Genomic DNA, 26950 nt, shown 5'->3' with positions numbered 1-26950 from the left:
TAGGTACTAGGGACAAATGGTAGGGATAATAGATAATAAACAAGTAAGTAATATATTTGAATGTGGGAAGTACTAAAAAAGAAGTGGGGGGAGGAGAAGATAGGAAGTGCTGGCAAGGGCTGGGTTGGAGAAGGCTGTTTGCAATTTTAAATAAGGTGGGTCACCTCTCGGAGGTGACATTTGAGTGAAGTCTTTATAAAGGTGGTTGTGGATCCTGGAAAAAGAGCATTTCAGGCAAAGGGGAGAACAAATGACAAAGTTCTGAGCTGGAAGACACTGGCATGTTCTAGAAACAGCAAGTGGTCTGTGCAGGTGGAGGAGGAGGTCAGAAGGGTTTTGTAAAAAACACTTTAGGGGCTTTGCCTTTTCCTCTAAATGAACTGAGGAGCTTAGTGGAATGTTCTGAGTACAAAAAGTAACATGTACCTTTTAAAAGGGCCACTCAGTGCTAGTGGGGAGGGAGGAGAAGTGGTAAGAAATGGTCGAATTCAGGATATATTTTGAAGACAGAATCAAATGGCTTTTGCTGATGGTTTGGGTACAGGGTATAAGAGAAAGAAAAGATCCCTCATTTGCTATATATCCTATAAATCCCAAGCCTTAGAACAATTCTATAATGTGACTTTCTTTATAGGAATATCAGGCTAAATGAACACAGTGTAATAAATCATTCAGTTATTTAAAGTGGTATTACAAACTCAAGGTTTCCAATCCCAGTTGAGTACTCAACATGTCGAAACTTTTGATCTGGGGCAGCTCTCTTTCACATTTAAGGGAAATATTAATAAATTCTTGCCACTTAAACCCCTACTTCTCCATGTTTTAAGCTAATAATCTTGCCTTCTAATTTTCTAAGAAAATAGAGGGTATGAGGAAAACTTCCTTCAAAGGCTAACCAGCCCTGGTAGCCTATTTATTATCTATAGCATCATTTCTCTCCTCCCTGGTTTTTCAAATAACTCCTTTTCAAGACCAATCCCTCCACTGGTGTTCCTGATTCTGTCTTGACCCCTGTTTCTTCCAAAATCTTGCTCCATTAGTCATTTACTTTCTTTGCTATAGCTTCAATCCCTCTTCCCTCTTGATTTTGAGCCCATAAAAATGTTGACCCAGGCCCATAGATAGCTCCTGTGATCTAGTGACTTGGGGTCAGACTAGAAGCAGAGAGGTCAATACTACAAGTCTTCTAGTCTGACATATTCCCATTCAACACTCTAATACAAATGGAAGCCACCAAGGGAAAAAGGCTCAGGGGCTAAGAATCAGAGATTGTTCTCTCTCTACCTGTCTCACAGGATCAAACAGAAATGCCTCTGGGATTACCCAATAGGAATGCCTTGTTCTATTCTGTGAGAACATGCTTATTACTCCTGCGGCCAGATTCTAAAACTGAAAAATGGTAAAATAACTTGCATTAAAAGAAATTTATTATTCACAGTTTGGATTAAAAACCAAGCACACTAACATATGAAGGAAAAACATATATTTTTAGTTTCCCAAGTTTATCTCTGAAATATTAAAAGCACCTTTCTATGAAGATTCTTCTTTCTTGTAAAGGAGTTCTCCGTTAGCTGGAAAGAATCATAGAGGTAAGCCAGCACACCTCGGTCTAGATTGCCATTAATAGATAAAACATATGGAACTACATTTTTCCGTCCATCTCGGCCCTTTACAGAAAAGCAGAAAAAAATAATCATTTAGCAGAGCTATCTCACTATAGATTTACAGAATCAGAACACAAACTTACTAATTCATTTTACAAAGCATCCACTCCAGGCCAAGCCTATGCTAGGCACTGGACTCACAAAGATGGTTATGACATGTTCGCTGCTCTCGGGGAGATCAGGGTTTAGAACAGTGAGTCTCAACTGGCGAAGTATTAGAATTGCCTTGAATTTTAAAACATAAAGGTTTCATGCCTAGGCTCCACTCTCAGAGACTCTGAACTACCTGGACAGGAGTGGGACCTTATTATCACTATTTTTCCAATGCTCCCTAGGTGGGCACTGGAAGTATTATAATAAAGATGATAATATTATATAAAGTTTGGCAGGGCCCTTAGAGAAAAAAATTAGTATGCTTAGGGATAGGAATTTGGAGTATAGTCTCTGGAAATGTAGTTTTTATAATAAGCAAACATCTATTAAAAATCTGGTTTGGAGGGATGCCTGGGTGGCTCAGTGGTGGAGTGTCTGCCTTCGGCTCAGGGCAGGATCCCGGAATTCTGAGATTGAGTCCTGCGTTGGGCTCCCTGCATGTAGCCTGCTTCTCCTCTCTCTGTCTATGTATCTGCCTCTCTCTGTGTCTCTCATGAATAAATAAATAAAATCTAAAAAAAAAAAAAAGATCTGGAGTATTTACTTTAAGGCTATAATTAAGAATGTAAAATATACCATAATGTATGATATAAATCAGGGATTGATAAAGAGACTTTCAAACTGAAGAATCATGTTGAATTTTTTTCAATGTCAATTCTAAAAATTTAACAGGTTTTGCATATAAACAGTTCTACTTTGATTTTTCTTTTTTTTTTTTTTACCATTATCACTGCCATCTGTAATTCTCTAATACTTAAAAAAAACGTTAATCCTCAGCTTCTACTAATTAGCCAGTCTTCATTAATACATATGTATTGGCATTTTAAACCCATTTTAATGACCTATAGTACTATAGATTAATGTAAATTTGTCCTCAAAAGGCAGTACACCTAAAATAAGACATTATCAGAGAGTGAGACAAACCATAAGAGATTCTTAACTATAAGAAACAAACTGAGGGTTGCTGGAGGAGAGGTGGATGGGGGGGCGGTAACTGGGTGATGGGCATTAAGGATGGCACTTGATGTAATGAGCACTGGGTGTTATGTGCAATTGATGAATCACTAAACTCTACCTCTGAAACTAATAATACACTATAAGTTAATTAACTAATTTTAAACTTTAAAAAAGGCAGTACATTTCCTGAAATCTGGGATTCTATCTAACTTTATTACTTGATGTCTTTCACACATTTATAGAACCGATTTTTTTTTTTTTTAAATTCATGAGAGACACAGAGAAAGAGACAGAGACACAGGCAGAGGGAGAAGCAGGCTCCATGCAGGAAGCCTGATGTGGGACTTGATCCCAGGACTCTGGGATCATGCCCTAGGCTGAAGGCAGGTGCTAAACTCCTGAGCCACCCAGGCTTCCCTATAGAACTGATATTTAATATAACACTGAGGCACTGCAAGCTTCTGCGGTGCCATCTGAATAAAAAAAAAAAAAAAACCCTGAATAATATTGAAATATTAAGACTTTATTTTACTTTTTTAAAGACTTTTTTTTATTCATGAGACAGAGAGGCAGAGACATAGGCAGAGGGAGAAGCAGGCTCCCTGCATGGAGCCTGATGTGGGACTCAATTCCAGGACCCCAGGATCATGACCCTAGCTGAAGGCAGGTGCTCAACCACTGAGCCATTCAGGCGTTTGTTTTTTATTTTTAAGATTTTATTTTTAAGTAATATCTACACCCAACATGGGGCTTGAACTCACAACTCTGAGATCAAGAGTTGCATGCTCTACAGACTGAGCCAGCCAGGTGTCCCTACTGTTTTCTAATTCTTTCAATGTTGGATATCCAAGGATGCTGAGGTATCCAATGGCAAATTCTCTTAGCTAGAATATCTGATTTCTCATACCATCCAGAATGAATTTCTTTCTATCCTAACTCTGTTCTTTAGACTTTACAGATCTGCTTCACCATTCTCTAAAAATAAAGAATATATTTAGATATTAACTGTAAAACTTACTAAAAACTAATACAAAATAGCCTAAGAAGTCTTTCAAAAAAGTATACTAAATGGCAGAAATTCTATTATTTTATAACATGGTCAACTAATGAACAATTTTGAGAACTATGGAAATGGAAAAGCAACAACTAAATGGAGTAAAACTGCAAAATAAAGCTTTTCATTGAGATAGTGAAAGTTACCACAATAATGAACAAAATAAGAGACTAGTAACAGTCACGACAAAGAGATCATCTTTAAATTCCTACTCATAAGATTAGGGTGCCTGGCTGACTCAGTGAGAAGAGTGTGGGATTCTTCATTGCTGCATCCTGAGTTCAAACCCCACACTGGGTGTAGAGAGTACTAAAAATAAATAAATGAGCTTAAAAAATAAATTCTTAGTCACAAGATTGATTGGCTTTTAACTATGATAATGATTATTTAACTAAAATGACTATGATAACCAAGTTTCATATGAGCTGAATATCCCAAAATGAAATGTGATGGTGTTGGGGTAATGGGAAAATATTCATAAATAACTTTAAAATTTTTCATGGTCTTATTTATATTTTAAAATTAATCTAATTATGTGAGAACTACTATGTTTTCATTATTACATTTTCAAGTTTCAAGTGCCTTTTTTTCACTAAGGCTCTATTAGTCACCAAGTAGCACATAAAACTCCACCTGTGGCCAGTCAGAAACTCTAAACATTCAAATCTGGAATTGCTCAAGAATGGGTCAGTAAAGAGGACTCAGCCACAATTCTATACATCCACAGGGCTTCTAAAACTTTGCATCCATGGGGTACCCTGAGAAACATTACAGCCATTTACACAGTACTCTGTGGGATGAAAAGGCAAGCTTCCTCCTCTAAAAAAATTATATCACCTATTTAAATTTTTGAAAACTCTATTTAGGAAGTAAATGAAGCACTTCTTCCCTTTAGTCAGGCCTGAGTTTTTGGTCAGCTGGCTAGTACATCCAACCTGGGTTGATCCAAAGCCAAACTTTTGGTCAGTGGGACTGGTAAAGGGGATACTGAGGTTCAAGACCAGGCTTTCTAACATTCCCCCTTCTCTATGATCTGGTCAGAGCACCTAGTGAGGGGGGCTATAAAGAGAGGGGGCAGCAGAATGTCCAAGTCAAGTTCTCTAATTAGTCTTTCTTCCTTCCTCCCCCTGGTTCAAACACTTATCTAGAGTGTCTGGTGGGTGGGACAAAGGGTGTATCAGGGCTGATCTTTGTGTAAGAATGGTAGGGAGTTTGGTTACATATAAGAAATGAAAAACCAATACACTGAGGATACTGGGAGCCAGGTTTCTCACTGTCACAGGAAAGAATTGTAAATTTGGAAAGAGAAAAAGCTAGAATAAACCCTGTGGCAGTAGACTAGAACTTGAAGAATGGTATGAACTCCTAGTTTTTAATAATAGGTAAATATAAACACAATTACAGAACTCAGTATGTAAACATATATGTAACATAATTGCCTCCAAAGATTTCCTAGCTGTGTCCAGTTAGGGCTCAGAAGCAATGATACCCATGTACAAGAACACCTAGTAGCAAAATCTCAAGATTTTTATTTTTTTAAAGATTTTATTTATTTATTCATGAGAGACACATACACAGAGAGAGAGAGACAGGGAGAAAGAGAGGCAGAGACACAGGCGGGGGAGAAGTATGCTCCCTGCGAGGAGTCTGATGAGGAATTTGATCCTAGGACCCCAGGATCATGGTCTAAGTGAAAGGCAGATGCTCAACCACTGAGCCACCCAGGTGTCCCAAAATCTAAGATTTTTTTTTTAATTTAAAGATTTATTTATTCATGGGAAACACACACACACACACACACACACACACACACACACACACACACACACACAAAGAGGTGCAGAGAGAGAAGCAGGCTCCATGCAGGGAGCCTAATGTGGGGATTGGAAACTGGGACTCCAGGATCACATCCTGGGTTGAAGGCTGGCACTAAACCGCTGAGCCACCCAGGGATCCCCCTCAAATCTAAGATCTTAAATACATTTTCCTCCAATAAGAACTAAGGTTCCTTAGAGAAATGGCTGATTCCACAGCTAGGCCAAGAAACAAGATGATCCTGGGACAGTTTGTTGCTACAAAAAGTAAGGAAGTACTCAGACAATGAAGGAGATATGTCAAAAGGACACTGGCCAAGTCCAGGACAATTTTAGCATCAAAATAAAGAATGCTAGTAACAGATTATAACCTTTTGAGAAAAACAGGAATCTGTGGGCACACAGAAAGAGAGGAGGAAAAAACTTGACCCCATAGTATTCCATATTTATTTGTTGATAAATAAATTCAAAAGAAATAATGAAGTGGGACACCTGCCTGGGGCTCAGCAGTTGGGTGGCTGCCTTCAGCTCAGGTCGCGATCCCAGGATCCAGGTTCCAGGGATTCCAGGGATTCCAGGATTCCAGTCCTGCATTGGGCTCCTGCAAAGAGCCTGCTTCTCCCTCTGCCTACGTCTCTGCCTTTCTTTCTCTGTCTCCATGAATAAATAAATACATCTTAAAAAAATAAAATAAAATTAATAATAATTTTAAAAATGACCCCATTTGGCAACTCTCATAATAATCACTGATTTGCACAAGAATCAGCAATGTATGCTGCAACTGGTAGGTCAAAATGTATCTGCCCACAAGAGACTTATTAATTACTCACTAATTAATAAGTACAAAATATCTGTCAGCTTTATGTTGGAGAAACCTGGCAGCACTATCATAACCAGAAGATAAAAGTTAACATCACCAGTAACAAATTTAGTATCATATGCCTTGTGATATGATGCACTGAGAAGACAACAGCAGCTTTCTGTGGTATTCTTAGGAAAAAAAATACATAAGTCACAAGGAAATACGGAAGAAACTCAAACTGAGGGACACTCTACAAAGTAACTACAAAAGCCTCTATCCTTTAAAAATGTCAAGGTCATAGGATGTCTGGCTGGGTCAGTCCGTAGAGCATGTGACTCTTCAATTCAGGGTTATAAGTCTGAGCCTCATATTGGGTGTAGAGATTAGTTACAAATAAAATCTTATAAAAAAAAAATGCCAAAGTCATGAAAGACCAAAAGGAATTGTTCAGTTGAAGGAGACTAAAGAGACAGGACAACTGCATGAAATCCTAAATTGGATACTGGACCTATCAAAGGGCCTTATTAGGATAATTGGTCACATCTGAAGGATTACATAATTAGATGATAATAATGGATTATTAGTACATTCTCGATTTTGACGGCTGTGTTGTGGTTATGTAGGTGAGTGTCCTTGCACCTCAAAAATACAGACTGCACTTTTAAGAGGTCATGGGGCTCCGTGTTTGCAACTTTTTCTCAAATGGTTTCATAAATGATCAGAGAATCTGGGTAAAGGATATACAGGAGCTCAAAGCAAAACATACGTGTAATTGAGACTCATTTCCAGGATACATGTGTAAAAGTTCATGGTCTCCTAGATTCCATAGGGTCTCTATTGGCTCCTTTCCCCAGGGGAAATTGTAGTAAAGCTGGTTTCCTTTTCGTCCCTCTTCATCCTGACAATCGCTGCTGCTGAAGTTAGATGGACTCACGGCAAACTGGAAAGAAAGTTTATTAGTTTATTAAAATAAAAGTTAAAAAGTTGCCAAAGACTTTTTATGCGGCAACTCAATGAAACTGGTTAGGTCCCAAATAAAAATTATGAAGTTCAGTTAAATATGAGTGAATATATTGCTAAAAATACTGTTTTTAGTCTGAAAGACCTACAGAGAAAAACTGTTGGTGTGATCTAGCCTTTTTGTGGTCAGTTAAAAAGAGTGGAAGGTGACCATAAACTAAATAGGACAGAGAGGAAAGTGTATACTCATCATTACTGTCCTCTAAGAAGAGTGTGATTATTTGTAATTATTCCACTTAGTTGAAGTGGGCATTTGGGGATTTTAAGAATTGGGAGAAAGGTAAGACAATGGTGAGCCACAAATGCCTACTCTTTCCTCTTCAGCATGTACTAATACTTGATGATAAGTCACAGAACCATTTTGATAAATATACAGAGTTTGTGGAGGCAGGGAGCAAAAGCTGAAGCTGTAAGGGTGTGCAAGGGTCAAACTCCACACCAGCCAGGAATGCCAGGTGAGGGTACCTCAAATGCAAAGGCTTATCAACAAAAGCTTCTGAGCAGAGTGACATCAACAGATTATCTTTACTAAAGTAACTTTTTATATGAAACAATGAAAATCATTACAAAGAGGCTTTTATGTGTGTTAACTGATTTGTTAGAACTGCCTCTTACAAAAAAAATAATCACATCAAATAAAATTTCATTTTATTATAGAAAGTATTATCTCTGTCACACTAAGACATTTTACCTATTATTAAGTTAAGGGTACCTTTCTCCACCACAGGAGTCGATGACGTAACCAGAAATCAAGCCACTGGCCTGCAGTTCTTGCTGAAGTAAACCAAACCAGTGAAGCCTCAGTCTTCTCACCGATTCTTTGGATATCAGAAAGATCAGATTGTTACTTAGTTGAAGATTACATAACCTATCCCAAAGTGAAAGTGACTGGTTCTTGATTACTTAAATACGAGATCAAGTTATCTGCCAATTTTTGTACCTTTTAACACCATCAGGTGTCTGCTTAGTATCAGAAACAGGATGAAAACATACTCCAATCTGAGCAAGGCCGTAAGGTAGCCTCTTGTTTACCAGATCCAGGCAACTAACATAGTGCTCCAAAGCACCTGTCAAAAGATAAATTTGTCATTGTATAAATCTATTCTATATACCCAAGTCATAAGGGTCAGTTTATAAACAAATTAATAATAACACTAACACAGCAGTACAAGTAGCATGGAACTATTAAGGCAGATATTGATTACTACTGAGTTTCCCCCCAACTTCTTTTTTTTTTAAGATTTTATTTATTTATTTATTTATTTATTTGAGACAGAGAGAAAGAGAGAGAGAGAGGCAGAGACACACGCAGAGAGAGAAGCAGGCTCCATGAAGGGAGCTCAACATGGGACTTGATCCCAGGTCTCCAGGATCATGCCCTGGGCTGAAGGCAGCACTAAACCGCTGAGCCACCCGGGCTGCCCTCCCTCCAACTTCTTAATTTTTCAAATCTATGAGAAAGTTGATAGTATAACAGTGTAAATAAACACAATAAACTCTTCAGCTAGATTCACCAATTGTCAACACTCTGCCATTTTCTTGTTTATCCCAAAACATTTCAGTATGTGTCTAAAATTATTCTCTGTATATCATTATTATACCATAAAACTAATCATAATACCATAATTTCATCTACCATATGGTCAATATTCTATTTTCTCCAATTGTCACTCAAAATGCCATTTATTGCTATTCTCTTTTTCCCTAATTAAGCCTCCTGCTCTGCATTTTGATTGGGCCTTTTTAATCTCTTTTAACCTGGAACATTTCCCCTTACTCCTTCCTTTTCTAACTTTGTTTTTAATGAAATATTGGCTTTTTAAAAAGATTTTATTTATTTATTTACTCATGAGAGACACAGAGAGAGGTAGAGAGATAGACAGATGGAGAAGCAGGCTCCTCGCAGGGAGCCTGATGCGGGACTCAATCCCCCAACCCAGATCATGCCCCGAGCCAAAGGCAGATGCTCAACCGATGAGCCACCCAGGCGTCCCTGAAATGGACTTCTGAGTCCAGACCAGTCACAGTCAAGATTTAGCTGATTGTTTCATTGATTTGGGTAAATCATTTTTAGCAGAAATAAATACTACATAGTTGATGTATATGTCTTCTTGTATTTTAACAGGAAGAATACAATATCAAATTATCTCATATTAATGAAATCAAATTTGATTACCTGGTTAGGTAGCAAATATCCATTCCCCAACAATATCCTGCTCAACAATCTTCCATCAAACATTTTAGAATCCACTGATGTTCCTGCTTGAATCAATTATTATACTGGACATTACAAAATCATAAAACGGTGATTTTTCTGTGTTTCTTCTACATTTATTATGTAGTTTCTGTAAAAATATAAACTTTCTCCACCTCCTTCCCCTACCAGCAGCTCAACTATTTAGTTTTTTGATTGACACTATAATTTTTTTTAACGTGTTAAGATCCATTACCATTAATATTTAATATTCAGTCTGTCTCAAATTTAGCCAGTGGGAGTCTTCTTCAAGCCAGCATCTGCGTCCTTTTGACATGACCCAGCTAGTCTTCAAGTAATTCTTTGCTTTCTAGCACCATAAAATGTCCCAAACTCACCTTGTACTTCCATGCCCCAGACCTGGGATGAGACATTTCTCCAAGCACTGGTTCATTTTAGAAATCAAAAACTGTGTACTAAGTGTGTTCACTGCTATTGACTGTCATTACTTCTAGGCCCTTTCAATGAAGAAAGTTAAGAAATAATATTTTTTAAAATATGAGGTCATACTGACATTGCTGATTCAAATTTAACATTACAAAGTTTATCCTTATCTTATTTTTATATCTCTTTTTTTCTTATAGTGAAAAATCTTGGTTCCTAATAACATTATTCATCTATTTGCTTTATCCTATAACATATGAAATAGCTTCAGAATTATAATTCCAATATTTCTATTTGGAATAAATCTTAGTTCTTTATGAACTTGAATTATATCCCACTAAATGACAGCACTGTGTTTAAGTTACTTGAGATTTCCACTTCTGGTAGTAAGTATAGATCAGAAAGATAAGAAAAGCTGGTCAAGAAACTTAAAAAAACACCTGCTTAGAGACTAAGCTATCAAGGCAGTGAGGACTTGAAGGTCCAAAACATGGAGAGAAGGGAGGAGCAGAGAGGTGAACCCAACATTTAGTGTCTCTTTTTCTAATTCTCAAGTAGCAGAGCTGAGAAGTTGAAAATGCTGAGCAAAGCTTCCTGACATCTTAGGGGACTGGGAAGTACAAAAATTGTAGTTCCTAGCTCCTCAAGGAGGGGCGGCTCTGGTAAACACCCCAGTCTTTCACTAGGGACACTCAAGGGCTACACTTGTAGAAGCGATGAAAATACTGAAGACTAATCTCCAATAAATTTAATCCCAGATTGTATTAAGAAAATATGCTCCCACTCTATGGGGCACCTGGGTGGCTCAGTCAGTTAAGTGTCTGACTTCAGCTCAGGTCACAATCTCAGAGTCCTGGGATCAAATCCTGAATCTGGCTCCCAGATCATCAGGGAGTTTGCTTGTCTTTTTCCTTCTGCCCCTCCCCGTTTGTGTGTGCGCTCTCAAAAAAATAAATATATTTTTTAAAAAAGATATGCTCCCACTCTGGCTGCCTGCCAAAAGCAAAGTAATTCCTCCCAGAAAGAAGGAAACATCACCTAGAAGCTCAATTTACCTCTACAATTTATACACAAATTACACAGAATATCAGGAGTAAAGTCCAAAGGACCAAAGGTCCAGAGAAAAACAAACAGTAGAAACAGAAATATCTGAGTTATTAGATGCAGACTTTAGGAAAAATGTGATTGTGTTCAAGAAAGTTGATGACAAAAAAAAATAATAAAAATAAAAAAAGTTAAAAAATTAAAAAAAAAAGTTGATGACAAGATGAGTGAAAGATCTAACATATGTAATTTGTCACAGAAGGACAGGAGAGGGGATCCCTGGGTGGCGCAGCAGTTTGGCGCCTGCCTTTGGCCCAGGGCGCGATCCTGGAGACCCAGGATCGATTCCCACGTCGGGCTCCCAGTGCATGGAGCCTGCTTCTCTCTCTGCCTGTGTCTCTGCCTCTCTTTCTCTCTCTGTGACTATCATAAATAAATAAAAATTAAAAAAAAAAAATCTTAGAAGGACAGGAGAGAATGGAGCAATAACAATATCTGGAAATATAATGACTAAGATTTTTAAACAACTATTCATAAGTAGAGGCTACCAAAGTAGTTCAGGCATGAAAAAAAAAGAGCAAGGAGTCTGGGAATAGGAAAAAGTCGCAAATTGGGTAACTCTAAGCTAAAAACACTATAGTCAACTAAAGGATTCTGCAAAATAAGTGGTTTTAACATTTCTGAAAGGAAAGAAAATGTCTGGTGTATCAATAGATGTTTTGATGAATGGATATCTAAGCAAGCTAAATTTCATCTTCCTAATAGGGAAAAGATTGATTTGCTTTAGACATGGTAACAAGCAGTGATTTAACTTGCCCAAAATACAGACATTATGGAATAATTAAAGTAGTACAAATCAAAACTCACAAATATTCACCAGTTTGCTTTAGTTTGCTGTATCTTATTAAGGAAGTCTTTAAAAAGCTATAATGTGGGTACTAATTTTCAGAGAACCATGGACATTGGATAAATTACTTGGTAGTGCCACTTAGTTAAAATATAGTAAGGATGGCATTTTGCAAAGATGAGATGCTGTGGCAGCAAGTCTGTCTTGTAAAGAACTTGAATCCCCACCCCCCCCCCAAATCTCTGCAATCATGTTCTATTTGACTAAAGGCAAATAAATGGTGGGGGCGCCTGGCTGGCTCAGCCAGATACAGCAAGCAGCTCTTGATCTCAGGGTTGTGAGTTCCAGGCCCACGTTGAGGGCAGAGATTACAAAATAAACTTTAGAGGCAAATGATACCCCAGAAATTTCTGTGTGTTTACTCAAGAATCAGTTACAAAGCTTGATTAGTCCTATTATTTTTTAGTCAACTCAAATACCACTTAAAGGGCTCTTCAAACAGTGTAGATCGGTTTTCTGTAGGAAAAACTGGGAAAGGCCGATTTATTTTGCTCCAGAAAAACGAGCTCTTGATAAGTCTGTTGTGTGTAAAATTAAAGAATAACTGTGGAAGTATTTACAAACACTTTGGTAATGACGAACAAATGATTCAAGGGACTTAATTTACCGCTAATTCTAGGGCTGCTCAATTGAACTCTAGGGTTGCCCCATAAAATTGAGAGCATCACCTGGTCTTTCAGCCAGATAGTTTAAGAAACTGTAACTATTCCATAGGCCAGTTTTCTCCCCGGTAGAAACACTATCAATATACCCAACTACTTCAAAGAGGAGACCCGATAATTGCCTTTCCACGTGAATATAGGGCCAGTTGCAAATCGCGAAATCTCCAAGACTGCCTTTCCACCCCATCAATTTTGAAGCATGAAAAGCATGAATTTTGTAGCATACCGTGAAGAAGGTTCTCCCGTAGTTTCCCAGAAGTTTTTAATAAGTTCTCAAGAAATGCTACTAGCTGTTCCTTACTCAGCTCTTTGTCTTGCAAGATTTCACGTAGAGTTTCTGCTGAAACTAACCTGAAGGCACTGTCCCCGGGCAGCGTAGGGCCAGGCTCGTGATGGAGGGCATCCACCGGGAAGACCTGCTCCCTGACCACCACCACCGAGGACCACCATTCTGCTGCCAGGTTCTTCCGCAACTCTATGCCCAAGGGGCCAAAGCCGGAGTGGCACCCGTTCAGAAGAGAATGTTGGCTAAGCTGCCGCTTGCTGCCGCTGAAGAAATGCCTTCTCCGACAGATCTCTACCAGCTCCTGGCTCCCCTCACCGGACTCGGGGGCTTCGGGCGGCTCGCTCCCCCCGGGCGGCTCTGCGTGCGACCTCAGGGGCACTCCGAGGGAGCCGCTCCCTTCCACCGACAGCTCGGGCGGCCCTCCGTCCACTCGACCCCCAAACCCAGACAACAGGCACCTGCAGACTTTCCGGCAGGCCCTGACCGCCGCACCAGAACGCATCGTCCGCGGGCTTCAACAGCGGTCTCCTCTTAGCTGGTTCATCCCGGCAAACCGCCGCAAACGTGAGGCTGGCGGCCAACGGCGCAGGCGCGACGGAAGTGAGCGTGAGCGCAGCCGGCCACGCCCACGGAAGCGCGTCACGGCGCTGCGGCTGAAGCCGCGGGGGCCCGGCCAAGTCGCTAGGGCCGACGCAGACCCCCTATCGTTTCTTGCCTCCATTAAGCCCGGCCCCTCCCGTCTTTAGCACCCGCAGAGGTCATCCTCCCCTACTTTTTATCATCACGCTGTGTACTAGGAGTCGTTTTTGCTTCACTTCGGCGTTCTCCACCCTTCATGTTGGTTCAGAGACCCAGGCCTTAGTTCTCTGTAAACGCTGCTGCTATGGTTCTGCTCACAGGAGTGATGGAGGTGTGGCGGCGAACGGGGATGGGCTTTCCATAGTGGGGGGTAGTTCGGTCAGTGCTGCCTGCACCCCCCCCCCCCCGAACATTTTGAGAGGAACCCAGCCCTCCAGGTGAACGTGGAGGCATACTGATAGCTCTAAAGACAAGCTCTCTACCAGAGAACCTTTCTACAAGTCCTTCAAAACATTCAAAACGTGATTAAGACAGATCCAGGATTACCTGAACAGGCACTTACGATCTCTTTTCCTTCCCACACTTGGAGCCCTCAGGAATTGCCCAAATAGTGCAAAAGTGGCACAGCCCACAAGAGAAAACTGTTGTTCCCAAAGCCCAGGATTCTTACTTCTAGCTTCCCTTAAAGTGTAGTTAGGGTAACCATTAAAGATTATCGCAGATGAGAGAACAAGCTACTGGATTCTACTAAAGTAACAAAGGACAGTTAAAGAAAGGAAGATGCAGCCTAGCAGACATAGTTAAAATTTATCATTACACGTGTATGTTGCAAGACAGGCTCAGAAAAAGCACACGTGCAGAAACTTTTTAAAAAAATTCAGTATTGGTGGGAAACAATTTTGTTAAAAATTTCTATTTAAAGCTCTACTTAAATTCTATTAAAAGCTGGACTCTATCATCGTGTTTTCCAATCAGGAAACACACCAGGGAAGAGGCCTATACACAAATAAATAAAAGCGAGAATGGGGAGAAAAATCACATTTATTAGTTCAGACAACCACAGGCTGGACACAACACACATGCTAAAAAGTGGACTGTCTTAAAACTTACTTCAAAGGTAAATAGGTAAATGTTTTCCACAGCCCCACAATCATTTCAGTAAGTGTTTACAAATTAAAAGGCCGTTAGACATTAAACAGTAAAATATGTAATAAATACTCCAACCTACCCCAAAAGCTTCTTATAAGTTAAAAGTCATAATGAATTTGACTAACCATGCTATTGAAAACTTTTCAGTCACTAGAGGCTGAATCAGTTTTCAATGTATTAGTCCTAAAAATACCACTTCCCCTGTCCCCCAACCCCAAGCAAACTCTAGTAAGATTTTACATTTTAGAGATAAGGCATTGACACCAATTAAAGCCTGTTTAATAATCAGAATTTAAATGAAGTCTCATAAAGACCTCTCCTCTCCTGACAAAAAGGAACATATATACCAGACTCTCTGGGAAGACATTCAGACCTATTTCTAGTCATTATTGAAATGAAGTGTTAGAAAGATCGGTGAGCCAAAATTAAATCTAAAATAATCCATCGTCCCCTGACCTTTCTAGCAATAAAAACCCATGTTGACCTAAGACGACTTGTATAAGTCACTGTGCTTTTGGTTATGTTGCTTCCTCTTGGTTCATCATTCATTTACTTTCACGGGGTTTTGTTTGAATATGAATAGACCCTCCAGTTTTTAAACTCCTCTAGAGTTCCCTGAATTATGGTAAAGACATTCATGATTCCCAGTGTCAACTACAGTTAAATGTCCCAAGAGCCTGAAGACTACAATCTGTATAAATTTAAAGTCTTAGCTTTGTTCACCATTTTGCTAATTCACATTAGAGCCAAGAGCAAGACTATAAACTGTTCTGAAAAATCAAGTTATTTGGAGCTTTTCAAATATAAAATTTTGCGAAGAAATAAAGTCATCCACGTTGTTCTCACACTAAGCAGTTTGAGGGTGGGGCTATACAGTTGATTATGTCCTATTTTAATCTCACTTCCCCATTCTGCTAATAAATAGGCTATTAAATGACTCACCTGATGAGGTACTGGCAGAAAGCCTTAATACAACTTAGCCTACAATTGTAAATTTACTTAATCTCATTTAATTCTTGCAATATAAATAGATCATTTTTAAGAAGGGCCTTCTGTTCTCCCCACTTCCCAAACCTAAATCATAGAAAGGAGCAGTTAATTTAGTTTTTATGGTTAAAAAAAAAAAATCAAACCAGACCATCTAAGCAAAGTTTTACATGACATTATAGATGTAAAATAAAGTACAATTTCCACTTAATTCAGTCTTCAAATATTTTTTATTGGAAGGCCATGCGTTGCCTTCATTTATTGTATTTCAAATCACTGTACATTTACTTTTGTGAAAACACTGCCTGCATTTTCTAGTACAAAAAAAACCTAAAAATTGTTTCAGGAATGTAGAGAAATATCCAACTTAAATAGCGAAAAAGTGCACCATAATTACTGCTGCACTGCAGTCATTTCTGCATTTCCCATGTTTCTTAAATAACTATCTTGTCTGATAACACACAATATAAAGAGCAATTATGAAAAACAGACATTTACATATACTTCTAAAGTCTTATTGAGAATATCCTGTTGGCATTGGATAACCAATCATAGGCGCAGCTGCAGTAGCAGGATATGCATATGCCTGTTGGTTCATACCATTGTGCATATTGGGAACATTACTTCCATATTGCTGAGTGCTATCGTAACCATTCTGGTAAGTCCCTGTTGGATTACCAGTCCTAAAACTGGTCTGTATACCAGCAGACACAAAATTACTTCCAAAGCTCCCATTGGTGTAATTTGCAGCACTGTAAACACCATTCTGAGTTTTTGCCCCAAAATCTCTCTTAAGCAGACTAGAGTAACCTCTGTCATAATTTTCCCTGTCTCTAAAGGTATTAAAGCCACCCCTTTTGCCCGCAGAGTATCTGTCCCGACGGTCATCCTTCATGCCTCCTCTACCCCTGGAACGACCTGTCCAAAAAAAAAAAAAAGAATTGCAAGCTGATTATTTCCACAGCACAATTCATTACTAGTACAGAAAAAATTAGAAAGAAGCTCTATTCAAAGTTTAAAGTGTTTTCTCAGTTTCATATGAAGATTTTACTCACCTGCCAATCCCATTTAATGGATTTGCAGACAATCATGTGACCCCAAATCACCAACATTTCTTAATGAAGGTTAGTCTTACCTGAACCTCTGTCTTCGACCAACTGAAGCAACTTTGGATTAATTGCTTGATTAGCTTCACGAAGCACAGAGATAAGGTCGCTCACTTGCTTTATGTTATTAGGTGTAAAGAAAGTGTATGCTGTGCCTGTTTTGGTACTGCGAGCAGTTCTTCCAATTCGATGAATATAATCCTCTGAGGAGTTAGGGTAGTCATAATTGATGACAAATTTCACATCTTCCACATCTGTAAGGTGTTGCAGTGTGGCAAAATAGCAATGTACGGAGTTTTGCACACCACAACAGCCAGACCAAAAATAAAAAGTTAGACAATTGTATTCCCAAGAAGGTACGGGCTGCAAAAAATACAGTTAAAATGGTTATCCATTCCCTGTAGGAATACCATTGAGGTTGGAAGGAAAAAAAAAAAAAAGCACACACCATCTACCTGTCTCATTGCCCACCCAATGACAGAGCACCTAACAAAAGGACGTGTATTCTCTAACATATTCCCAAACCAGCAAGTCCCCTTACAGATCATCAAGTGACATCTGAATGCTTCTGCGCAGTAGGGCCACTTAAAGGTTCACAGCAACCTCTTCATGTGCTCATTTTGAGGACCTTTAAACAAAAATGTACATGGTCCTTTGCATTACACACTCATCAGAAGTTCAAAATTCTGGCCACACTGCTTGTCTTGCCAAGACCTTACAACCGCAGCTGCAAGAAAAACATACCTGTCCCCCAAAAGTTGTTTTTATGCACTGTGTCTCGTCTAGGCAAGCGCTTCCAAGAAGCCAGGATTCACTTGAGAATGTGTCTCTCTCTGGCAGGTCTCGACATGACGACTACTGTGTAGGTGAGGGAGGAACTTTCAAAGCACTGCTTTCTTTTCCCACTGACTAAGTGTGAGAAGTTGCTCCTGCTCTAGATCTCATGTGCCAGTACTCACCAATTTGTAAAAGGCTTAGTACCTTTTAAAGCTGCTCTCTCCATTTCAAACTTGAACAAAAATTTCATTGAACATTGAAGTTTGGAAATATTTCTTCAACATTTCAGCAAACTCACTGAAACTCAAAGACCCACAGATCACAGTAAACAGTTTGAAACAATGCTGTACCATGGCAGTCATGCAAAGCATGGGACAGAAGAAATACCACGGCAGTGAACTGTGAGGATAACTTCCATTTTTTTCCCCCGGAGAGAACAGTTTACGGGGCAGAGGTGGTATGTTCTGCCTTTTGAAGATTACTGGCACACTTTCAGCTTTTCACCTCTCTAATCGACTGGAAGCAGCCAGCCGATCACTAGTCCTCCATCCCCCTCGAGTCCTCCGATTGTCATGCCTAGGCCTTGCCACAAAGACTGCACCTTTATATGAAAAAAACTTAGAAAAAATGCAGAGGTTAAAGAAAGCAATAAACTTTCTTTAAAAAAATTATATGGAGATCTTCTGGGAAACCAAGCCACGAATTCGAGTTTTTACTAACCTAGCCCTCTGGAGGCCACATCTGTAGCAATCAGAATAGGAGCTTTTCCATGTTTGAATTCTGTGAAAAAGAAACGATCATCAATAATCTGAGAACTCCAGGTTCTGAGGGAAAAAATTTTTCATCTGACTTACCATTTAGAACCCAGTCACGTTCCTGTTGACTCTTGTCACCATGGATACCCATGGCGGGCCACCTACATTCAAGAAAAATTTTGTCAGTAGGCTTTGCATTTAAAGCCTGATAGGTTTTACTTTACTGCCTATCTAGTCACTAATTCCTTTAACTTCACCTGACCCATGCAGTTTTATTTATACCAGGTAAACTTATCTATGACATTCAAATCCACTTGCCCCTTCCCTTAAATTCAGCTCTCATATACTTGCTTTAATGGAAAAAACTCACATACCCGTCTCTCCTCATTTTTCTAGTAAGCTCATCACATCTTCTTTTGGTTTCAACAAAAACAATGGTTTTATTCTCCTTCTCACTCATGATCTCTTCCATTAGACGAATAAGTCTTGGAGGAAAAAAAATAGTGAATTTTAAAAGAAGTCCATGATTATGGCCACACATTTATGGTCACTCAAGAACTATCTTCAATTTACATGGCTATGAATGAAAAAACACCTGCTTGAACACTTATCAAGCAATTCTACCTTTGGTCCTTAAACCACAAAACAGGTTCCTCTCCTAAAAGAAATGTTACCGATAACCAATTTTGTGAATGAAGGAAATATTGCTAAGATTGACAGGATTTTAAAAACACGTTCACATTCTACCCTATGTAAGTTTCTTAACTTCTAAATTTGTACACTGAACTTTTAGTTCTATAAAAAACTTACTTTTCATCCTTTTCTACGTCATGACATACATCCACAATCTGAAGAATGTTGTGATTTGCACTCAGTTCCAGTGCACCAATGTTTATATGAATGTAGTCTTTCAGGAAATCTTCAGCAAGCTGTCTTACTTCTTTTGGCCAAGTTGCACTCCACATTAGGGTTTGCCTATCAGGCTAAAGAATGTTGGATTTTAAAAAAGCATTGTATTCTAAATAAATTTAAAGCCCCGTTTCAAAATAAAACATTTTTAGGGGTACTTACTCTTATCTGATCCACAATCTTCCTTATTTGGGGTTCAAAGCCCATATCAAGCATTCTATCTGCTTCATCAAGGACAAGGTAGGTGGTTCTTCTCAGATTGGTTTTCCCACACTCTAAAAAATCAATCAGTCTTCCAGGTGTTGCAATACAGATTTCCACACCTTCAGTTAAACATATAAATATAAATAGAACTGTAACATCTAGACTTTCTAACACCAACAAAAAGAAGAAAAAGGATTTTTGTTACATGCCTCTCTCCAAATCACGAATCTGTGGTCCCTTAGGAGCACCACCATAGATGCAAGTGGACTTCAATCGACATGCTCTACAGTATTCAGCAGCGACTTGCTGTACCTGTTGGGCCAGTTCCCGAGTTGGTGCCAGCACCAAGCACTAAGAGAAACAGAAAGTGGAATAGGTTTTTGCAAAGTCCTGGATCCTAGTTTTAAACTTATGAGCATTTACTGGCATTACTTCAGCAGCTAATGGATTTTGCTGCCCAATATTCCAGGATAATCAAGGCAACTTTGTCTCCAGTTAAATTACATAACACAACTGATGTCTCTATGTGAAACTACCAGAATTGGTTTTGCTACATATTCTGCAACTCTCTTTATTGTACTCACACAAAAATTAAGAAAAAATACACACGTATATACTTACAATAGGCCCATCACCTCTCTCTAGGAATGGCTGATGATTGATATGGACGATAGCAGGCAGCAAATACTATTTGGGGTGGGGGAACAAAACAAAAATTAAATTAAAAAGCTTCTAATTTCCTTATATCACTAATCCATTTTCTCTAACATAATCACATATTAAAACTCAAAAATTCTTCCACACTTACAGACAATGTTTTCCCGGATCCAGTCTGTGCTACTCCAACCATATCCAAACCACTTAGAGCAACGGGCCATCCCTGAGCTTGAATTGCAGTGGGTTCAGTAAAATTCTGTCTTGCAATCACATCCATTACATTTGCTGTAATTAGCAACAGTAATTCAGTAAATTTAGTGAAGCTAAGAAAAAGGGTGAAATTAATAAAGGGGGGGGGGGAGTGAGTGCTCTGAACTAGCACTTACCAGGGAAGTTTGCTTCATAAAAATTCAGAACTGGCTTTGGGCAGTTGTGACCTCTAACCGTAATTTCCTTACTCCTTCTGTATGTCTCCACCTCTTGCTATAAAACAAATTTTAATAACCTACTAAGTACCATAACAACCTTCACCAATATGCAGTCAGCAGGCCTTAAGTTTATCAAGGATTAGCAAACTGTAACGGGCCATTTAAAATCTATATCCACATATAGAAAACCTACAGAGCACAAGATCCATCTATTGTAGTTATATTTAACCACTCTAAACAGAAAAATTCAAAGATACCACTTGCCAAAGCACCTCCTCTTCCTCGACTATCAGAAAATATGAGTTTTCCAAGGCCTCTGTTCAAATTTCTGTTTACTAAAAGTCACTGTTGAGTTACAGCCCAAGGAAGCCCTGTGAAATTACTCACTGCTGTGCGCCTAGCCAAATCAGGGTGTTCTTGATAAAAATTCTTCTCAAATTTGGGCAGCTCATCAAGATTCCACTTCTTTTTGACTAATTTCTCCCCAGGGTTTCCAAACTTCTTTCCAGATAGGGGCCCTGCCCTACTTCCCCCAAATCGAGGTGCACCAAACCTGAAATTAAAACAAAAAAGTTATATTTTCAACTACCTACTAAGACGTTTACATACAGACTATTTATTGTCCCTTGACACACAGTACAGATAAATGAAAGACTTTTCGAGGTTTAAGACTTAGCACTGTCCTTAGTGATGGGTCATGCTCTCAAAAGCCACAATTAGCACCATCTCTCTCACTTTCCGTTGTCCCAAATACACACTATTGAAGCCAAATCAACAGCCCGGGATTTATCAGGTCGGAAATTGGCTGCCCAAACGCCCCATGTTCAGATTACAAGGATAGACAACAGCTTGTGGCTCCTAGTCTTTCCCGTGAGCTTAGGCATTAAATGTCTGGGGGAGAGACAATACAAGGGAGGTGCTTAACAGCAATGTTATCATCAGCTCTTTCCAAGCCAAGCAGCTTTGGTTCTAAGGAATAATGGGACAGCACCAACGAGAACAGAACAAGGACGGTGGTCTCAGAGACATTTATGCAAGCCCATCGAATTGGGGGGATCCCCCCGGAGGGCTCCTCATCAAGATAGCAAAATTATATAACGCAAAGAAAAAGAGGAGGAGGAGCTGGCAACTACCGGGGGAGGAGTCCCGGACCGGGCGGCGTTCCCGCTGGGGCGGCGCTTCCCCCTTTGTCTCGCATTTCTCTCTGCGCCACATTTTCTCGACGCTGCCATTTTGAGCTCCTCCGCCGGGCGGGGTAACAAAGGCGCCGCCGCCATGTCCGACGCCGGCATTTTGTACCCGCGGCTCAGCCACATGGCCGATTCCCGCGGTGCCGGCCGCCCTCCTGCTCCCGCGCCATCAATGGCTCGTGAGGCGACCCCTTCGATTACCACAGAACTCCCGGGGCCCCTACAACACTTCCCGAAAAGATGCACCGAACAGCGGTGACTTCGTTCTCCTGAAAGCGTCGCGCTTTCCAACCATTGAAATACACTCCCCCGAATTGTCCCCAACAGCTGCTCAGTCGGCGGGGGCGGGGGCTTCGGCGCCTCCCCCATCCCCCCACCAACAAAAGGCGAGCTTGAGGACCGTTAACAGGGAAACATCCCTCTGTCAGTTCCGGACAAATATCAAAATGGCGCAAGCCTTCGATTCGTAAAGGTTAAATATAGCCGGAAAAAGCCGACTGTCCATCGCCCCCGCCCGCCGCCTCCTTCATCGGCCTCCCATCCCCCACTGCCGGGCCTGACAAGTCCGTTCCCACACTCACCCTCGATCCCGGCCGCGGTCTCGGTCACTCGAATAACCCGACATGGCGTCAATGGTTGCGGTTGGCGGGGAACGAAGTAAAGAGAATCGGGTGCGACGAGTCGCTGCAGGTGGCTTTGGCGATGGCAAAGCCTTGCGGGGGCGGCAGCGGCAGCGGGGCGGCGATGACAGGGGCCGGAGCTGCTCGACAAGAGACCGGTGGAAATGAATGAGGTGCCGGCCGCGTCCCGGCAGCCGGTTTTATAGCCTGGACCGCCTCCTCCGCCGCGGAGAATGCTGGGAGCCGCTCTATGACCTAATCACCCCGCCCCTGCGCAGAGGCCGCAACGCCCGCCGGCGTTCCGGGATCCGCCATGTTCTCGCCCCACCCCCACCCTCCGCTTCCCTCAGAGTCGCCGGCTTGGGGCCCCTTTCACGGCTGGGCCCACCCGCACTGAGACGCCTTAGCCTACTCTGTGTTCTTCACCTTTTTCTCGTCTTTCCACACCTCAAGGAAGCCACCCCGCCCTTTCCCAGGTCTAGCCCTGCCGACAAAATGGCCAGCACAGACCAACCCACTCAGCCCACTTGGAGATGTTTACGTCTCCGAAGAGCCTTCACGCCCCTAACCAAGTGAGACGGGAAGGCGGAGCCTGACATTGTCACGTGACTGCTCCCGCCCATCGGGTAAGCGGACCGCACTACTTCTCCACTTGGCGTCGGCGGAGGAATACGAAACGAAATAGCTCGCCGGAAGTGCCGTACTATTGCCCCCGGGAGGCCGGCCAGGGCCGCTGGGTGACCCGGCCTGTCAAATCCACCCACCTGAGAATCCCTCAGCGGGATCTTGCCCGCGGAGAATGGTACCTAGAGCCCACAAACCGCCGCCTGGGCGCGTGCTGCGAAAGGAAGTCCTCCCGTGATGACCAATCAGCAGCAAGAAGCCGTTTTAACGTCCCTCCCTCTTCCACCCCCTGCCCTTTCGTTTCGTTCTCCCCCCACCTCGGCGTTGCGTCTGCGCTGTGCGGCCCTTCCCGGACGCCGTCCGCCTCGCGCCCAGCTGGAAGTCCGGCAGCGACCTGCCTCCGTGACATGGCCGGCTCAGAGGCTGGTGAGTCTCGGCCCGGAGCCCGGGTGTGTGTGGACTGAAACCCTTTAAGTCCGCCGGACGCTCCTAGGCCTTTTATCTCGAATCCTCCGGCTGGACTCCCTGGGTCTGGGCTGCCGGCGGGGCTGGTGACAGACACCCAGTCGTAGTCGGCGGTTCCGTGGGTTTCTTGGCCCCGCTCTGGGTCCCCCTCCTAGAGGCCATCTAGCGAGATCTTGGGGTGTGGAGAGAAGAACCCCGTGGCGAGGCCCGCAGCACGCCCGCAACCTGGCTGCAAAAAGGGCAGTCGGAAAGCTGCTTCCCGGGACTCGTGTTTCTCTGGGGCATCCAGCCACTGTCAGCGCGCTCTCTGCCTCTTGGATTGTGGGGACTGAGGCCGTTACCTCCATGTGCATTGAAGTTTTGAGGGGAACGGCACTCTGAAGATCTGCTGATGCTCCTGCCACAGTAGGATAGTGGCGGATTTTTCTCTTCAGTGCCCTCTGGAGTTACCTGCATTGTCTAGCAACCGCTTTTGAAAACCGAGTGGGTTGGGTTGTCCGGGACGCTTTTCTTTTCATCCTTTCCTCAGGACAGCGTTCAAACCAGCTCGTGGTTTGGTCAGCTGTGAGAAGTGGGCACGGGGACAGGGAGATAACGTGCCTTGAACGCGCTCAGTTCGTCAAATACGAAGTAGAAGGACTTCTTAACCACCTTAAATTGTATCAGGGAGCAAATAGGTCAGGCTTTAGAAATTACCTTTGTTGGAGAAAGTCGTGAAATAATCTTGCTAATTCCGACCGTATCTGGGGGTGGGGTGCGGTGGCACACAGGAAACTTCCAACAGTGTTGGTAATGTGCTAGTTCTGAATTTAGGGATGTCTTTGTGTATTGCCTGTATTTTACTTCTTATTCATTGACTTTATTTTTTTTTATAAGATTTTATTTATTTATTTGAGTGAGAGCATGAGCAAGGGGAAAAGCAGACTCCCCGGTGAGCAGGGAGCCAGACTTGGGGGCTCCATCCTGCGGGGATCATGACCTGAGCTGAAGGCAAAGGCTTAAACCGATCGAGCCACCCAGGCGCCTCCATTAAATGTAATTTTTTTAAAGAACTAAAACAAATGTTGCAGTGTTGGGGTCATTACTTCAGTTTTTTAACAGCCTGAATTAATCACCACCTTTTGGGGCACCAGAGAAATTCTGACTTGCACAAAATAATTGGGTAGAAACATGACTAATGCTATTGGGAATTTGAAGCAGCATCCATTAATTAGTTTCTGCTAATCTCAGACAATCGTTAACAAACTGTCTCGTTTATGACATCTATTCCTGTTTACTTTTAAGTATGTTAAAAAACAGCTATGTATGGCTTGTAAAATAAGAAAAGGTAAAATAACAAGGTTTTAGTTTGCAACAGTAAAAATTGGATTTGCATCATAGGTTTGACTGCATTGAAATTCCAGCACTCTGGAAGTCATCCCAAGAAATTAAATATGTTTTCAAAAATCATGCCTCAGAGGGTCTTTGACCTTCTATAATCAGATATTTTATCTTCTACATCATTTGGTGTTTATCTTTGTGGGGATTGACTTTCTAGTGTTATTTAAGGCTGATCTTTTCCTTTCCTGACAGAGTGGATAACTATTGCCAATAACCTTCTTTTGAAATGTCATATACACCTGAGGATACGAGAACTAGAAGATTGTGATGCTAATGTTTTTATTGCTCTTTACCAATCTATTTTGGGAGAAAAGGTACCAGGTAAGGGTACTAAGAAGTGGGAGTAATAGTGACTATATCTTAGGCCAGGAGTTTTGAGTGCCCTCAGTTAGATCCTATAGTATTTATAAAATCTTAAATTTTTTCCTTTGTTTATATCTTATTTCTAACTGTTACATTTGTTACCTTAATACCTTCCTGAGAGCCACACATAGTAACAACCTTGGTCAAATAGGGTTGAGTGGTCTTGGTCATTACTGTTTAATTATGCCTAATACCTTACCTACAGAAAGTCACACCTTTTCTGTAAATGTACCTAAAATTGAGTGGAACTTGGAAAACTATTGGGTCCTGTTGCTTAACCAATATTACAAATATGAGTTGATGTTTGTACTGCATCCCTGGTTGAGTAGCTCAGAGTCTTTAAGATTCCTCTACTATCTCTGTTTGTTTATGAAGCTCATAACCATTAAGTACTAAAACTGTGTAGTCTCTCTTCTTTTCCCATTGTTACCATGAGTTAGTGCCCTCATCACTTGGAATAATGGAGATGGCCTCTAGCTGGTATCTTTGTTGCTAGTCTTAACCTTATTTTGACTGCAAGGGCATATAGTTATCAGAGCAGTCTTTTAAAATACTTCTTTCATCCTTCCCCCCAAAATTCATCTCTCTCAATACCAGAGGAGAAACTCTCAAAGTTGATGTTAAAATCTTTCCTCACTCTGGTCTATACTGACCTTTTAAATCATTATATCAATAATTCCTACTAGGCTGCTTTGACAAGACTTACAAGAACTCTCCTTTTGTACCTTTTGTGGGTTTTTTTCCTCTCATGGAAAGCTCACCATGATTATGGGTTAGAGTCTCACTTTATGTATTGTTTCCCTTATTAGAGTATTAGCATCCCCTTGAATTTAGGGGTCTCTTTTTCTATGGTATAGTGCTTATGGTACATATATATGTTAAGTATTCAGCCAATAAAGATGCTCTGTAGGATTCAGGCTCTGTTAGCTTTATCTGTACTTTATAGCCTGTTCTGTTTGGGTAGAGCTTGCTTTTGTAGCAGTTAACTGGACTCAGAAGCCTGGTCAGAGACCATTATAATTTGGACCCCCAGATGAAAAATTTTGTAGCTTTTTTTTTTTTTTTCTTCCCTACAGACCTCATAGCTATTCCTAGGAGTCAAGAGGATGAAGCTCACAATGTACAAGCGGTAATTGATTCACTGGCCTTGGATTACCTGCAAGTCAGCTTGTCTCACATAACAGGTTGGTATATACTTAACCATCAGATAATTTTGTATTTTACTAAAATAATTTGTTAGGTAGAATCCTATAGATTGTATAGGTAACCAGATGAGTAAGCTTATGAAATAAACCAAATGACAACACTGAGCCAAGACAATTGATCAGTAGAATTAGGGCAGCCATCCTTGAGAGCTTTTTCAGCAAGTCAGACATTGAGTTTTTGATGGACTTGGGTCTGAGATATAAGTATCCTAGCTGGTAGTTTGAAGTATGTTTTTTGTTTTGTTGTTTTTTTAAGTACGCTCCACACCTAATGTTTGGCTTGAACTCATGACCCTGAGATCCAGAGTCAACTGAGCCATCCAGGTGCCCTGTTATTTAGTTATTTTAAACCTAACATGCTGCTTGTTTATGACAGCTAAAAATTAGCAACATCTAAATGTCCACTGAATAGGGACAGGTTAAATAAATTATAAAAAAAAAAAAAGATTAAAAAATAAAAATAAATAAATAAATTATGATAGCAAAAACAAAACAAACAAAAAATTATGATAACTCCCTACAGGGTATTTGCCACTGTAGAAGATTTTTGA

At 40.9% G+C, this 26950-nt stretch overlaps 3 protein-coding genes across 16 annotated transcripts in view; 1 reads left to right on the top strand and 2 right to left on the bottom strand.

Moving 5' to 3' along the window:
• The window catches only part of POLG2 (DNA polymerase gamma 2, accessory subunit), a 39793-nt gene extending 26173 nt beyond the window's left edge, over positions 1-13620 (bottom strand). For 4 of the 9 annotated variants that reach the window (XR_013354763.1, XM_077853770.1, XM_077853771.1 and 1 more), the window contains exons 1-5: positions 12942-13620; positions 8405-8531; positions 8177-8282; positions 7211-7384; positions 1527-1667 (exon numbers count right to left, since the gene is read on the bottom strand). Coding sequence is in view for 8 of the 9 variants with exons in the window: in XM_077853770.1 (XP_077709896.1) it covers positions 1527-1667; positions 7211-7384; positions 8177-8282; positions 8405-8531; positions 12942-13503 (1110 nt within the window). In the remaining variant the exon portion in view is untranslated. The remainder of the gene's footprint in view (positions 1-1526; positions 1668-7210; positions 7385-8176; positions 8283-8404; positions 8532-12941) is intronic. The other 5 variants (XM_077853773.1, XM_077853775.1, XM_077853774.1 and 2 more) reach the window with 2 other exon arrangements.
• A 2307-nt stretch (positions 13621-15927) lies between these two features.
• Positions 15928-23272, bottom strand: DDX5 (DEAD-box helicase 5). Of its 3 annotated transcripts, none has more exons than XM_077853765.1 (14): positions 23127-23272; positions 22324-22502; positions 20940-21105; positions 20511-20607; positions 20276-20409; positions 20089-20154; positions 19677-19818; positions 19426-19586; positions 19165-19337; positions 18729-18839; positions 18454-18515; positions 18320-18379; positions 16852-17076; positions 15928-16634 (listed from the first exon to the last, which is right to left on the bottom strand). In XM_077853765.1, exons 2-14 carry the CDS (start codon positions 22365-22367, stop codon positions 16231-16233), a joined length of 1845 nt encoding a protein of 614 aa, XP_077709891.1. In that variant the 5' UTR covers positions 22368-22502; positions 23127-23272; the 3' UTR covers positions 15928-16230. The 3 variants fall into 3 exon arrangements, with proteins under 3 accessions (XP_077709891.1, XP_077709892.1, XP_077709894.1); XM_077853766.1 differs by lacking the exon at positions 23127-23272 and adding an exon at positions 22789-22920; XM_077853768.1 differs by lacking the exon at positions 23127-23272 and having other exon boundaries at positions 22324-22559.
• Positions 22675-26950, top strand: part of CEP95 (centrosomal protein 95) — a 34880-nt gene continuing 30604 nt past the window's right edge. Inside the window, exons 1-3 of one of the 4 annotated variants that reach the window (XM_077853764.1) lie at positions 22675-23412; positions 25024-25152; positions 26271-26378. In XM_077853764.1, coding sequence (XP_077709890.1) covers positions 23394-23412; positions 25024-25152; positions 26271-26378 — 256 coding nt within the window. In that variant the 5' untranslated portion in view covers positions 22675-23393. The remainder of the gene's footprint in view (positions 23413-25023; positions 25153-26270; positions 26379-26950) is intronic. The other 3 variants (XM_077853761.1, XM_077853762.1, XM_077853763.1) reach the window with 3 other exon arrangements.

The sequence above is a fragment of the Canis aureus genome, chromosome 16, assembly GCF_053574225.1.
Source record: "Canis aureus isolate CA01 chromosome 16, VMU_Caureus_v.1.0, whole genome shotgun sequence".
NCBI classification, from domain to species: domain Eukaryota; kingdom Metazoa; phylum Chordata; class Mammalia; order Carnivora; family Canidae; genus Canis; species Canis aureus.
This window is presented reverse-complemented; position numbering and strand designations above follow the sequence as displayed.

Bases quoted from the DNA above. Each gene is read 5' to 3' on its own strand.
- DDX5 (XM_077853765.1), bottom strand. From the start codon at position 22,367: ATGTCGGGTTATTCGAGTGACCGAGACCGCGGCCGGGATCGAGG. The intron at 20,155-20,275 runs GTAAGTGTGGAA...CACCCCAAATAG, and splicing joins GATCCGGGAAAACATTGTCT to TATTTGCTGCCTGCTATCGT. The intron at 18,840-19,164 runs GTAAGTTTTTTA...TTTTCCTCCAAG, and splicing joins GACGTAGAAAAGGATGAAAA to ACTTATTCGTCTAATGGAAG.